The sequence below is a fragment of the Vespa crabro genome, chromosome 10 (genome assembly GCF_910589235.1).
Source record: "Vespa crabro chromosome 10, iyVesCrab1.2, whole genome shotgun sequence".
Lineage (NCBI taxonomy): Eukaryota > Metazoa > Arthropoda > Insecta > Hymenoptera > Vespidae > Vespa > Vespa crabro.
In genome coordinates this window covers 3,575,444-3,589,204 of record NC_060964.1, presented here as the reverse complement: position 1 = coordinate 3,589,204, position 13,761 = coordinate 3,575,444, and the positions used below count along the sequence as shown (strand labels likewise).

At 37.7% G+C, this 13,761-nt stretch overlaps 2 protein-coding genes across 4 annotated transcripts; one reads left to right on the top strand and one right to left on the bottom strand.

The window, feature by feature from the left end:
* Positions 1 to 371: 371 nt before the first annotated feature.
* On the bottom strand, positions 372 to 3,009 carry LOC124427265 (protein phosphatase PTC7 homolog). The gene is made up of 5 exons (XM_046969943.1): positions 2,519 to 3,009; positions 1,653 to 1,832; positions 1,356 to 1,554; positions 1,008 to 1,264; positions 372 to 813 (listed from the first exon to the last, which is right to left on the bottom strand). Exons 1-5 carry the CDS (start codon positions 2,742 to 2,744, stop codon positions 764 to 766), a joined length of 912 nt encoding a protein of 303 aa, XP_046825899.1. The 5' UTR covers positions 2,745 to 3,009; the 3' UTR covers positions 372 to 763.
* Positions 3,010 to 4,171: 1,162 nt separating this feature from the next.
* Positions 4,172 to 12,784, top strand: LOC124427264 (basic-leucine zipper transcription factor A). Of its 3 annotated transcripts, none has more exons than XM_046969942.1 (6): positions 4,172 to 4,549; positions 5,992 to 6,481; positions 8,248 to 8,344; positions 9,026 to 9,199; positions 10,632 to 10,990; positions 11,081 to 12,652. In XM_046969942.1, exons 2-6 carry the CDS (start codon positions 6,470 to 6,472, stop codon positions 11,990 to 11,992), a joined length of 1,554 nt encoding a protein of 517 aa, XP_046825898.1. In that variant the 5' UTR covers positions 4,172 to 4,549; positions 5,992 to 6,469; the 3' UTR covers positions 11,993 to 12,652. The 3 variants fall into 3 exon arrangements, 2 of the variants coding, with proteins under 2 accessions (XP_046825898.1, XP_046825897.1); XR_006942925.1 differs by lacking the exon at positions 5,992 to 6,481 and having other exon boundaries at positions 4,173 to 4,549; positions 11,081 to 12,047; positions 12,649 to 12,784; XM_046969941.1 differs by lacking the exon at positions 5,992 to 6,481 and having other exon boundaries at positions 4,175 to 4,549.
* The last annotated feature ends 977 nt before the right edge of the window (positions 12,785 to 13,761 follow it).

Below are 13,761 nucleotides of genomic sequence, written 5' to 3'. Positions count from 1 at the left end.
AAAGTTATAAACTTTGTTCATTATAAATAATAAATGAAAACATTTACTAATTTGCTTTATAAGCTACTTATTGCCAAACAATTGCTCATTCTATCTTTATATTTTTTATATTTTCCATAAAATTATATTAATATAATATTCTTATATAACACTGTGATGTATTCAAATTCTAAAAGGAAATAATGCATTTGTCATTATATATATATATATATACAAATTCGAATTCTGATCTCATTATTGTGTTACAGTAAAATTTGTATTAATGAAAAGCCAAAGCATTATAATTATAATTTTTGATATTATATAAGAATATGTTTAGTTGGCTTTTACTTTGAAGCACTTTTCATTCTATATATATATTAAGAGACATATTTATACATATACTAAAGTTTTAATAAAAACTTTTTAGTTTAATGTTACTGTTGGTTATACTGTACACTACTTATGATCAACATCCCTATTTCAATTTTTTTTTTTTTTTCGTTACTGTTTCATATACTATCCTTATGTTTCTACTTTAAAAATAATTTAATAAAAGGTATTAAATTTAAAATGTAACTCAAATTCCATTCTAATATTTCTTATAACGATATAAGAAACTAATATTGTAATATATGAGAGGTGATTTATAAAACCATTTATTTAAATTTAAATAATAGATGATCATCATAATGGAATATAATAATGTATCACTAGATACATATATGCAATGATATGGACTATAATACAATGATTAACGTTTTCTATCATACACATTTTCATATCAGATTGCCACCGTTGCTAAAAGCACCGTGATATCGTCAGGTTTACCACCTAAGAAAAATAACTAATTTAGTTACAATTTAGACTGTGCATAAAATATGTCTACATAATAATAATGTATAAATATTTGTCTCAGATGTGCGTGCGTTAGGTATAGATTGTACAGATTATGTATAATATACTTTCATGTATCTAGATTCAATTAATTTTAGAATTAAATATAGAAAATATAAAATAATAAATACCTATCGCGTCGATTCCATTTTCTCTTGCACTTTGGGCAAAGGGTGACATAAATGCTCCATCGAAGGCTAAACTACGAGCCATCCAAGCTATCGAATTAGCAACACCTTGTATCTTTGTAGGGTCCCTTTCACCTTCAATTTTACGCATTTCAGTGACTAGCAACTGATCAGGCACGTTATCAAATACACCGTCGGTTGCTAAAAGGATTACATCTCCATCCTCTACTCCAAAACTAGAAGTATCTGCAGATTCTGGACTATAACAAAAAGAAAACAAAAGAAAAAGTTAAAAGCGTATAATTTATAACTTTCTTGTAATGCCATAAAATAACATAATTTTTAATTAACCTGTCACTTAGTACTAATCCGGAATGACCTGGTGGTGGCAGAGATAACTGAAATGGAGTATTGAAGTAGTGTTGTTGCTCATTAGAACGGTGAACAACTTCACCTTTTCTCACAACTACAAAACCACTATCTCCTATATTTGCTGCATAAATGCTGCTAGTTTCCTTATTCAGAATTATTACGCATGCAGTACTGCTACCTATAGATAATACATATCACACATCATACATTTCTACTAATTATCATAATTTTCATTTTCTTCACACATTAAGCACTATGAATAAAATATTACTTTACCTAAGATTGGTTGTTTATTTTCTAACAATTCATAGTAACTACGCGCTAATAAACCAGCTGGTTCTGAAGGGATGAACCTGCCTATCGAGACTAGCCTTTCGCATGTTCTCATTAAAAAACTGGAAAATTCGCCTGGATCTATTCCATAGTGTCGCCATCCTCCCACACCATCGGCTACACCTATAAATTATACATTAATATTAGAGAAAATACATACATCTAAAAAAAAAAAAAAAAAAAAAAAAAAAAAAAAAAAAAAAAAAAAAAAAAAAAAAAAAAAAAAAAAAAAAAAAAAAAAAGTAAAAAACATTCATAGTTCAAAAGTCAAATAAAAATTGTTCAGTTTCATTACATGAAAAAGATTTTCTTTTTCTTTCTTTCTTTTTTTTTTTTTTTTTCTCAAAACGTTTACGTCGTTAAACATGTAATTATTTTATAACGTCAAATTACGAAAATAGAGGTTAAAACAATAAGAATTCTGTTGGTCGGAGTATAAAAGAGAAAGACAATGGTAGAAGATAAAAAGGTAAACGATTAGCTATCTCCATTTTAATCCTGACGAGCACGTGATGTGTATAGTACGTAAGTTCAATCCGATAGAAAAGTTCTGCAATTTCCGTTAAGGATTAAAGCAAAGAAATTTCGTAGAGGATTGTTCAATACATCAAATGGAATGGAAAATTCCAATTTGAAAATTCTCTTGCAATCGGTTTATTACGAAATCAAAGCGTAATAGATTTTTAACGGTAAAGCGATGAAGGGAACTTTTTATTCTTTTTTTTTTTCTTTTTCTTTTTTTTTTCTCTCTCTCTTTTTCTATTTTTTTTTCTCCCCCCGTTGATCAACGACGTTTCGTTAAAACGTACCAATTACTTCGACAGCCTTGAATTTGGCACTAAACCAAGCGTCATCTCCAAATTGTCCCTTTCGTATACGGCCTCGTGCAAAATCCTTAGGGAAGCCACACACTGCTGATACAAAAGATGCTTCTCGACGCTTGTTCACGTTAGGATCCGCGCATGCTGAATAATTTGATATGCTATTCCATATCGCTCGAGACAACAGCCTCCCGGTCCAATAAATGGACTGCATATCGTACGACGAGACTCAAAACTTCGTCGTGGACATCATCTTCAGCTAAGCCGACGAGAAATTTCTCACAAAATTTATATGATCACTTTAAAAATATATATCGTGACATGTCTATACTTCTAATCTATCTCCCTATATAAAATCCTAGCGTAGCGTGAGAGGCACGACGGAAGAAAAAAAAAATATCTCTCACTCGATTTTCTCCCGCAACACTTTATCATCGACCACACTGCTAGCCTTTCATTTTCGTCTACGTTAGCGAAATCTAGAAGATCAGGAATTGGATATTAACAATTTAAACAACGCCACTAAGTCGATGGCAGCGAAAAGAAGCTCGTTCCTAAATTTGTTTCAAAATTTTCTCCAGAGATGGCGCCCTCCCCGGAGCGGGAAAAATCTTCATTCGAACACGAGTATTCTTCGTGTGATACTTCGAAATAATTTAGATTCTTCGAAATAACTTCGAAAGATACGTTTTCTCTTTTTTTTTTTTTTTGTTTTTTTTTTTTCAACACATACTCGTTGATAAGTTTTTCCACGTAAGCAAAAAGCAATAGGAAAACGAACGGAAAGAAAATTAAAGAAAAGCAAGAATGATTTAAATTGTTACTTAGAAGAAGAAGAAGGAGAAAAGAAAAGAAAAAAAGAAAAAGAAAAGAAGAAAAACAAGGGGGAAAAAAAAGAAAATGAAAAAAGAGCGCGCGTTCCAATAATTACCGACTCGAGGGATAGGATAACGCAGGGTTGCGCAGGGTAACGCAGGAAAAGAGGAGAAAAGCGAGAGAGGGAGCGGTTGTAGGTGAGAATGAAAAGGGATGGAAGGATTGAGACAAGGGGGAGGGGAAGAGAAGGTAAGGGAAGGGCGAGAGGAAGGGAACGACGGAGAACGAGGAAGCAGTCGGAAGAGAGAGCTGGCGGAGTAGTCGGGCAAGAGCGAGTGCGAGTGGGGCGAGGTTGTTGCGGGTGAGTCCGAGAGAGGGTGGTGAGGGTGAGAGGGTGGCGAGGGTGAGAGGGTGGTGAGGGCGAGGGTAGGTCCGTACGTACACCGTGAGAGAATCGATCTAAAACTAGGAGTCGCCGCAGTAACCGCTGGGAGGAAGCCACTGTTACAATTTGCACCCATATGCGCTAGTGAAATCTTAGATCGAATAATCGTATGGCGAGCTGCTCGAGAATGAGCTGTACCCGCCGCTCGGTGGTTGCTCGCGTATGACCGGCGCGTTAATAGGGGGGAACGCGAACGGAAAGGAGAGAGAGAAAGAGAGAGAGAGAGAGAGAGAGAGAGAGAGAGAGGAAGAAGGAGAGGGAGAGAAAGAGAGAGAGAGAGAGAGAGAGAGAGAGAGAGAGAGACAACGAGGGAACGAAAAAGAGAAAGAGAAAAAGGGTGGGTGGTCGAGGGGTTCACGGTAAGGGAGGGGGGAGGGCGAGGGGGGTGGAGAGGAGAGTACGGTGTCGCATCCTACGGTGATTCGGTGTGTGGCAAAAGGAGAAGAACGAGCCTGGAGTGAGCGAAAGGGGTGGAGGTGGTGGTGGAGGAGGAGGAGGAGGTGGAGGAGAGAGAGCAAGAGAGAAAGAGAGAGCAAGAAGGAAAGAGAGAGAGAGAGAGAGAAAGAGAGAGAGAAAGAGAGAGAAAGAGAGAGAGAGAGAAAGAGCGCGCAAGGCTGGGCGGATAGCGAGCACCGCACGAGCAGCATCCCGTCGCAACGATAATGCGACGACGTGCACCTTTACTCCTTTCTCTTTGAATAAGTGTGCTTGCTGGGACGGTCCCTTACCTGCAGGGATATGACGTAATGGCAAGAGAGGTACGCAATCATCCCTTTTTCTTTATATTCATTGACGCATCGCTTTTGCGCTATCGGTCCCCTATCGTACATGCATATATATATGTGCATATATATGTATATATATATACACACACACACATACATACACATGTATACGTATGTATATATACGCACGGACGCACGGACGCACGGATGCACACACATAGACACACATGTATACATATTTATCATATCCCCACCCCCTCCTACTTCGTCGCGGTTCGCTTCGTACGGTCCTTAGCTCGTTCAGAAGAAGATAAAAAAAGCAAGCGCCTTGTAGGTATCATCGCGTCGTTTCGTTGGTTGTGCATCTCGCGTTCGTTCGTATCGGATTCGAATCTCTCTCTGATCGTGTATGTCCGAAACACAATTCGCTTGACCTACTTCCTCGACGTCGTGACCTCGTGACACCAGCAGAACGGTGGTGGCCGATCCTCTTCTACCACCACTACCACCACCGCCACCCCGCATGCTTCGCTCGAGTACGCGAGCAATGTCAGAAGGCACGATCCTCTTTCTTTTTCTCTCTCGTTTGCTCTCTTTCTCATTCTCTTTATCTCTTTCATTCGTTGTTAGTTCTCAATCCGAGAAATAAAAGACGCGAGTTCCTTTTTCCCCCGTGTCCGACCAGTCACCGTCTTTATCCACTGTCGTCGCGACGTGATAGCACCGTGAAAGAAGAAGTGTGTGTGTTTGGTAGGATCGCGTGCGTCATTATCGCCTTCATTGTAATCGCCGTCGCTGACAATGTGCTATCGCATTTTTCCGATTTTCTAGATTCATACGCGCCACCGCAACGAAGCGTTCTCCTTTCTTGCGTATCATCGAATCGCGGTCCAATAAGAAGATTACGTTTGTCTATCGTTGTTTACTAATTGCAAGACTTCCACGTATATTGCAACGAACGTTGTTGATTATTTTTTTAACGTTTATCATTCAATTTGTAAAAAAAAAATTTTTCAAAGCAAGAACCAAAAGCGGCGATAGCGACGACTGTGGTTAACTTGTTAGAGACATTTTTCACCCTAGAAAACCCGGCACCTAGACTGTCTGTCTGTCTCTTTCTCTCTCTCTCTCTCTCTCTCTCTCTCTCTCTCTCTCTCTATCTTTTATTTTTTCTTTGCTTTCTCTACCTATCCCTCACCCTTTCCTTCCTTGTCTCGTCGCCCACCTTCCATACGACGCCTTTTCTCTTCCCTTCGAACCTTCTCCGAGACGGTTTTTACCCTTCACTCGAGAATGATTGAATCAGGTCAGTGTTTTCGACCATAAGTTGTGCCTGCGCCTGCGCCCTACTCGCTTAGCGCCACCCTGTTGAAAACTAGGGACAACCCAAACATAATATTCCCCGTTCGATTAGCCTTATTCTAATGGCACTCGTCACGTTGAAATATAACGCTCCCTTTCTTTATTTCGCGCAGTGCGTACTCGTGTAACGTGCCGATAACGTAAAGAGTGCACACGGATTTGTGGAAGAATAAAAAAGAAAAGGAGAGAGAGAGAGAGAGAGAAAGAAAAGAAGAGAGAAAGAGAGAGAGAGAGAGAGAGAGAAGGAAAGAAGAGAAAGAGGAGAGATCATTTTGCGTGTCGCGTGTCGCGTGCGTGCGTGCGTGCGTACGTGCGCTGGCGCGCTTCATTTATCTCTGTGCCTTTATCTATTTTCTATGTGTATAAATCGCTATATGTTTTCGTGCGTGCATACGTATCGTCCGTGTTGTATTTTCTACGAGATCTACGCACAGCCTCGGTAAAAAAAAAAAAAAAAAAAAAAGAAAAAAGGAACAAAAAAAAAGAAAAAAAGAAAAGAAAAGAAACGAGAAGAAAACCATCGGGTACAAAGATTCCGAGTGCAGCCAATAGTCGACGTACCCTTCATAATTAGCACCACCGTCGAGTCTAATGAACCCAGAGGTTTGTTCCGACATGTCTAATATGTACGTGTACGCGTCTATATGTTTATGTGTGCGTGTGTGCCTATGTGGATATGTGTACGATGTATTTAAGAGGATAGAAACATTATTTTTTTTTCCTTTTTTCACTTTTTCTCTTTGCGCATCTATATTTAATATGATCATGAATAAGTGGATTATTTCTCTTCATTTCACATCCGTCCTTTTTTCATCTTTTATTTGCCTAATTAGAGTTATGCTTAAGATAAGCTCCAATTAATGTGGACTTAGGATATTCCTTTCGGGTCCTGTAACGTCCCATTTTGATGTATGATTTTTATTTATTTATTTATTTATTTATTTTCTTCTTCCTTATCCTGTTTCTGCTTTTTTCGTTTTGATCTATTCATCTTTTCTATTATCGGATACTGTCATACGATGACGAGACCCGTTCATGTCTTTACGCCTTTGTAACATCACCGACATAAAATTGATATTAACGCGAAGATGATATTCCTTTATCGATTAAAAATGCATCCACCACGCGAGAAATATTCATTTTTTAACGTTTTAATTTTCCACGAGAAACTCGGTACTCTAATAAGAAAAGGTAAAGCAGCACTGCAATTAGATCGCCATGCTGTTGCACAAGAGGCTAAATGATACGGAACGAGTAAAGCGTCGGAGGGCGAAGAATTACAGTTGAGCTCATAATATATGAGACGTTGCAATTAAAAGCAATTTAGAGTTAATTCCTGTTTCTCTCTTTCTATCTCTCTCTCTCTCTCTCTCTCTCTCTCTCTCTCTCTCTCTCTCTCGCTTACTTTTTCTTATTTTTTTCTTTTTTTCAATTTTTCTTTTCGATTCGAGAGTAGGACACTGAGAACAAGTATGTAGGTAGTCGACAAGGTGTGCTGCATCGGACACACCTATCGATTAAAGTTTAAACTTGACACCCAAAGTTAAGATCCTCAACCTAAAGATTAATCTCGTAAGAACGTCTTTCCATATTTTCTTTCTTCCCTTTACTATTACTATTATTATTATTATTATTATTATTATTATTATTATTATTATTATTATTATTATTATTATTATTATTATTATTATTATAGTTATAATTATTGTTAAGTTTAATCTTTAATTAATTTATATTATAAATCTACGAACGAATGACGATACGCACGTATGGCATGGTATGTCAAACTCTGACTAAGATTAATTTAACCAGATCGATCTTGAATCAAGGAACATCCCCTTTCGTTACGAATTATCTTCCTCTATTAATCGTTACTCCACTTTTACGTACGATCCATGCAAGTTTGAGTTACGATTCGATAGTTATTTTTTTCACCTGGAATATACGGTAAACTTCGTTTATCGTCTGTTCTACTTAGTCACTGCGTATAAAGGATACAGGGTGGATTACTTTCCCGTTGACCCGGTAGAGACACTTCACTTAACATCGAGGTGATAAGCATTATCTACGGACAGTTTAAAAGTCTTATTACCCTACTACTACGCATACCTGCCCTTTAATTTTTTTTTTTTTTTTTTTTACTACCACGTATGTATGTACGTTATGAGGACCAAAAAATTCTCGTTTTATACACGTCGAGATTGCCTACGAACGATTGCTTTTTTAAAAACTAAAGAAGGATAGAAGAAGAAGAGAGAGAGAGAGAAATGAAAGAAAAGAAAGCGTTCGTTCTCGTAACCTCGTCGTATTTTTAGCTTTCGATGTGAGACACGTTTTAAAGGCAAAATTATCGCAATATCTTTTCGCAGGAGTTACGGAGCAAGAGACCTTTTAAGATATGGGACAGTTGGCGTAATGTAAGAAAGGGACTGGTCGTAAGCAATTTCGAAGAACTGATACATCGAGGTAAGAATTTCTTTTCCTCTGAAATTAAATTTTTGAAAAATCGAAACGATTAAACTAATATTGAAATGAATCGTATATCCGTTCATTCGAATAATCGACATATTTTTCATTAAAACGAACGTGTCGTTGCTCAGAACGAATATAACTTTTTCTATCTTTCCCTTTTTAAATTACATTTGGGATGTTGAATTATATATCAAAAGGTATCGCTTTTTATCACGCAGAACATTTCACTCAAATCAATTATACAGACGATGAAAACAGAAAGTAATAAACAGAACAGCTAAGTAAATAATGACGAGTGGTAGAATCAATAAAATTATATTTACAAATAAAATAAACGTGTCAATTCTCGGAAGGGATAGGTAATCGAAAAAGAAAAAAAAAAAAAAAGGAAAATAAATAAATAAAAAAGAAAAAAGGAAAAAGAAAAAAAGATCAAACCATACGACAGTTCTTGCAATACAATTTGACATATCCATTTCATTTAAGAATTCTCTCTAGAACAAATAAAAGAGAAAAAGGAAAAAGGAAAGGAATGATAACATTGTTTCACATGTTACAATCATTATCTAGCAATCGTGGATATCGATTCGATGTTCAAAGATATTTTTTTTTTTTTAATTTTTAATCAATAACTTATTGATTCTGACTCTTAATTCATAATGATTATAATTTTAGGTAAAGAAAAACTGGGCGTACCGCAAAATGAAAATGTCTCTTTAGTATTGGAATCAGACGGGACGCAAGTGGAAGACGGTGAATACTTCAAGACACTAGCCAATAATACGATTCTCCTTTTATTACGGCATGGTGAACGGTGGTGTCCAACTGGTGTCGACATCATACGAGCCGGTACATTATTATTTTCGACCATATACATGCATATGTATTTATGTATGTCTTGTAGGTATCATGTACATACATAAGACGAAATCTCGTTAGTGCTTGAAATAGTATTTCTCGATATTATCTTTAATATTATCTTTAATAAGACGATTTTATGATCTTTGACGGACGTCTCGACGCTCGAAATAGGTTCTTATCTTCGATCGTATGCGTTTCATTCGAGCGTTAACGAGTCGTTAAAAAACGATCGAAGGAAGTTCTTTCTTCATAGTTCTTTCATGCTTTAGGTTCTTTATCTATTCTTTTTTTTTCATATCTAATACCACACTATATAGAGGAAGGAAAACAGATGAAAAAACGAGCTAACGATAGGCAAAGTTTCCGTACGTCGCACCATTCCTTGTTGATGGTAGTACATTAACGAAGCTTAATAAAAAAACATGCAACAAAAAAAATATATACGAACAAGCTCGTTAGCTTTGTCTTTTAACAGAGAGAAAGAGAGAGAGAGAGTGTGTTATATATATATATATATGTACATATATATCCAGTGGCATCCATTAGAAAATGGAGTGAAAGGACTAAGCGTGTGGGCGGTCCTCTTATAATAAAACATTATTTGCCTTCTTTGTATCCTGACTGAGGTCGATTCTTTGTCTGAAAGTAGTAAAAATATGTGAAACCTTTTATATATCACGCGAGTCTATGTCTGACGAGCGACCACGTGCAAAACACAACGTGACAATTAAATGTTAAAGCAATATAATATGACCTAATCTTGCGTGTCTGACTTTGTACAAGCCGATGCTACTCCTACAAAAGATTTTTAAATTAATGCCGCTTGACATATTTTCTCGATAGCGTTGACATTTCTCAGTTGAATCATTAGAACCGTTTATACTTAGGAAGCATATAACTTATAGCAAGGTCTAATTAAATGACACAAATATGTCGATATTAAGGAAGCGCATCATTAAAAGGGTAAAACTATACAGGTCATTAAAAGTGACACAAAGTGAAAATGCTCTTACTGAAATGCTATATTATTTTATGTATGCTCGATTGTCGCCACTTTATAACTCACTTCACAATAGCCGGTAATAATAATAATGGAACGTATATGAGAACTCTTGAATAGAAAGCCAATGTCGATTCGTAAGTATGATAAAACAAAACTGTTTGATTCAAGGAATGGAGCGATCAGATAACGATTAGTTTTCTCGTTCAAGTAGTTACGTTGAATTGAATAAAAAATTTTCTCTGTCTGCCTGGCTGTCTCTGTATCTCTCTCTCTCTCTCTCTCTCTCTCTCTCTCTCTCTCTCTCTCTCTTTCTCTCTCTTATACGTTCATCTTAAATATTTTTCATACATCTAACCTTTAAATGATAATAATCGAAAGAGTTCAGCATCGAAATGACACGCATTCCCTCATTTTCAGCGATATCGGCGATACCGAAAATAGTTTGCGAAACGATCCACGCCCTGGAGCTGCACGATGAGACGCCATCGTGGAAAATCATGGACAATAAGGGACGAGTCACAGTGGTCCTACACTGGGACCAACGTTCGTCGTCGTCGTCGCAGGTTCAATCGCAGTCGAAGGGCACAGATGCCCAGTCCTCCAAGTATTCGCCAACAAAGAAAGCCGATCTGAGCGGGAGTCAACGACCCTCGTTGGTGATTCAAACTAGCCTTGACAAATTGAATTATGTGGGAAAGCCAACGCATCTGGCGGGCGAGCTTGGTCCCAGCAGATACGCGAGTCCCCAAATCACTGTGATAAATCATGATGATATGGTAGAGAAAAATGTTGAGAGCTTTAGAAAATAATAATAAGAAGAATTTCTATGTACAACGATCCGGCTAATTTTCTTTCTGATCTCGTAGCAAGCGCAACAACAGCAACAACAGCAACAACAACAACAGGCGCAGCAACAGGCACACGGTATGCCAGGTCGTCTGGTGAAGCAAGGAACGAACTCGTTCGAAAGCACGACCATTCATATCCATACGCCAGAGTGTTCAAATCACATTCATCAGCCGGTAGCAAGGAACGGTAGTCCTGTAAACGGCGCGGACAACGGGACGACCGGGGAATGCGACTTTCATTGTTGCGCCTTACACGAGGAAGGCCGTAGAATCGCCGTGCACAAGTCGGTCGCAACCTCGCCGATCCAGGACAGCCAACATCAGCAGTACCAGCAGCAGCATCATCATCCACACCAGCAGCAACAGCAGCAGACTCAGACACAGACACCGTCGCCCCAACCGCCCTCCTCCCTCTCCGACGGCACGAGGCGATCGGGACTCGGTAAGGGCCACGTCAGATTTCGCGATACGACCGACGAGGAGTCGAGTCCCCGTCTAGGTCCCGGCAATTCTACCGGAGGCTTTCATCTACATCATCATCATCACAATCATCATCAGGAGCATGACAGTTCCGAGTCCGAAACCGAGAACACGATTATGGAGGACGAAATCGTCACATCTGAGAAGTTTTTATTGCTAATCGATCAGCTCACCGTAGATCAAAAGCATCATTTAAGCATCAAGGACATCGGCATTATTCTCGAACGTTTAAGCTCCAAGATATTGGATGTCGAACGATTGGATCGCGAGAGCGAAAGCGAGGAGTGTTACAACTGGACGATCAAGGCCATCATCAGGGGTGACGTACTTCGAGAATTGGGCGTCATTTATAATGGCAATTATTATGCCATATCGGAGCATCCGGGATATAAAGAGGAGTCCGAAGAGAATAATGAGGATAACGAGGAGGAGGAGGAGGATAGACTTTAATACGATGCTGTTTTACTAGACGGACAGACAGACAGATAAATAGATAGATAGATAGGTAGATAGACAGATAGATATGTAGTTAGATAGATAGATAGATAGGTAGATAGATTATATACCTATTAATGGTATTATTAACATAGCATTTACTAAAACGTAAAAACTGGTTGGGGCTCGTTTCGATGACCACTGCGTATTAGTGGGTCATAGGTACGAGCCGCAGGAGAGATTTGCCGACATGTTACCCGAGCAAACTCGAATTGTATGAAACTGAGTCGTGGTTGAAAAAAAAAACGCAAGAAAATTTGTCGACTTTTAAGGTCGACCGTAGCGAAAAAAACAGACACATTGCGGATGTTCCGTCGGTGTTACCGACGGAAATCACGGGGACGGGTTGTCTCGTATTGGTTAAGGATCGGCAAAAAGTGATTTTTTCAAAAGGTTTTCATATAATAATACTACTACTACTACTATTACTACTACTACTATTAATAATAATAATAATAATAATAATAATAATAATAATAATAATATAACACTAATAATGAAGAAAAAAAAGAAAGGAATGCATCATTCTGAAATCATATGATACATTATAAACTTAGTTCTAAAGACGGTTGTTGAAATATCTACTTATTAAATAGTATGTATACTTGTAGGAAACATTTTTGGGATTACGGACGTTGATTCCGTAACCGTCCACAACACTGCCCTATCTAAAAAAGAGAAGAGGAGGAAGAGGAGAGGAGATAACGAACGATGCGAAATGTTACCTCTATCATAAGCGAATAAGACGACGACGTTTGCGCACGATTTTTTAGATTTATGTTCGATGGATTGAAGTTTAACTTTCTTCACCTCCTTTTCATCTTTCTCTTTCTGTTTCTCTTTCTCTCTCTCTCTCTCTCCCTCCCTCTCTTTCTCTTTCTCTCTCTCTCTCTTTCTCTCTTCGGCTTTCTCTTCTTTTGCAAACGATAAATTTCCTCGATAATCAATAAAATAACAATTGTATCTTGCTCTGAGAAAGATAGATTGAGATAGAAAAAAGAAAGAAAAAGAGAGAGAGAGAGAGAGAGAGAGAAACAGAGAGAAAGGGAGGGAGAGAGAGAAAGATAAAAAGAGAAACGGAGGGAGAGAGAGAAAGATAAAAAGAGAAAGGGAGGGAGAGAGAGAAAGATAAAAAGAGAAAGGAGAAGGAGATTGAGAAAAGTGAGAGAAAGAAATTGTGATAGAAAAGAAGAGAAAAGAGTGCTACCGATGATGCGAAATGAAAGGAAAAAGAATGATTATATATACATATATTGTAAGGAGAAAGAGCGAGAGCGAGAGAGAGAGAGCGAGTGTGAGAGAGAGAGAGTGAGAGAGAAAGGGAGAGATATGGAGAATGCGAGAGCCATATTGTACATCGTTTATCGCCGATGTAAATTTACTATAATGAGAAAAAAAGGAAAAAAGAAAAAAGAAAACGTAACGCGCGTACGAACTTTCAAACGTCTAACGCTAACATAAGAAATTACGATGAATTATAATCGTGCAAAAGATGAAAACTTGTATCGTTCAATCGTCACGACCAGCCGTTAATAGTCTCTCGTCATACAATGCACTCGCGTATAATAATAATAATAATAATAATAATAATAATAATAATAATAATAATAATAATAATAATAAAATCAGTCAAGGAACACTTCGCCAAACACACGATATGCCATGTACGATATTACATACATATACATTATATACATATACATGCATACATCCAACATGCATAG

Coding starts and splice junctions, on each gene's coding strand:
- LOC124427265 (XM_046969943.1), bottom strand. CDS start 2,744: ATGCAGTCCATTTATTGGACCGGGAGGCTGTTGTCTCGAGCGATATGG. Junction 1,555..1,652: donor AAATAAACAACCAATCTTAG/GTAAAGTAATAT, acceptor TATTATCTATAG/GTAGCAGTACTGCATGCGTA. Junction 1,265..1,355: donor GGATTAGTACTAAGTGACAG/GTTAATTAAAAA, acceptor TTTTTGTTATAG/TCCAGAATCTGCAGATACTT.
- LOC124427264 (XM_046969942.1), top strand. Junction 8,345..9,025: donor CGAAGAACTGATACATCGAG/GTAAGAATTTCT, acceptor TTATAATTTTAG/GTAAAGAAAAACTGGGCGTA. Junction 10,991..11,080: donor TGATAAATCATGATGATATG/GTAGAGAAAAAT, acceptor CTGATCTCGTAG/CAAGCGCAACAACAGCAACA.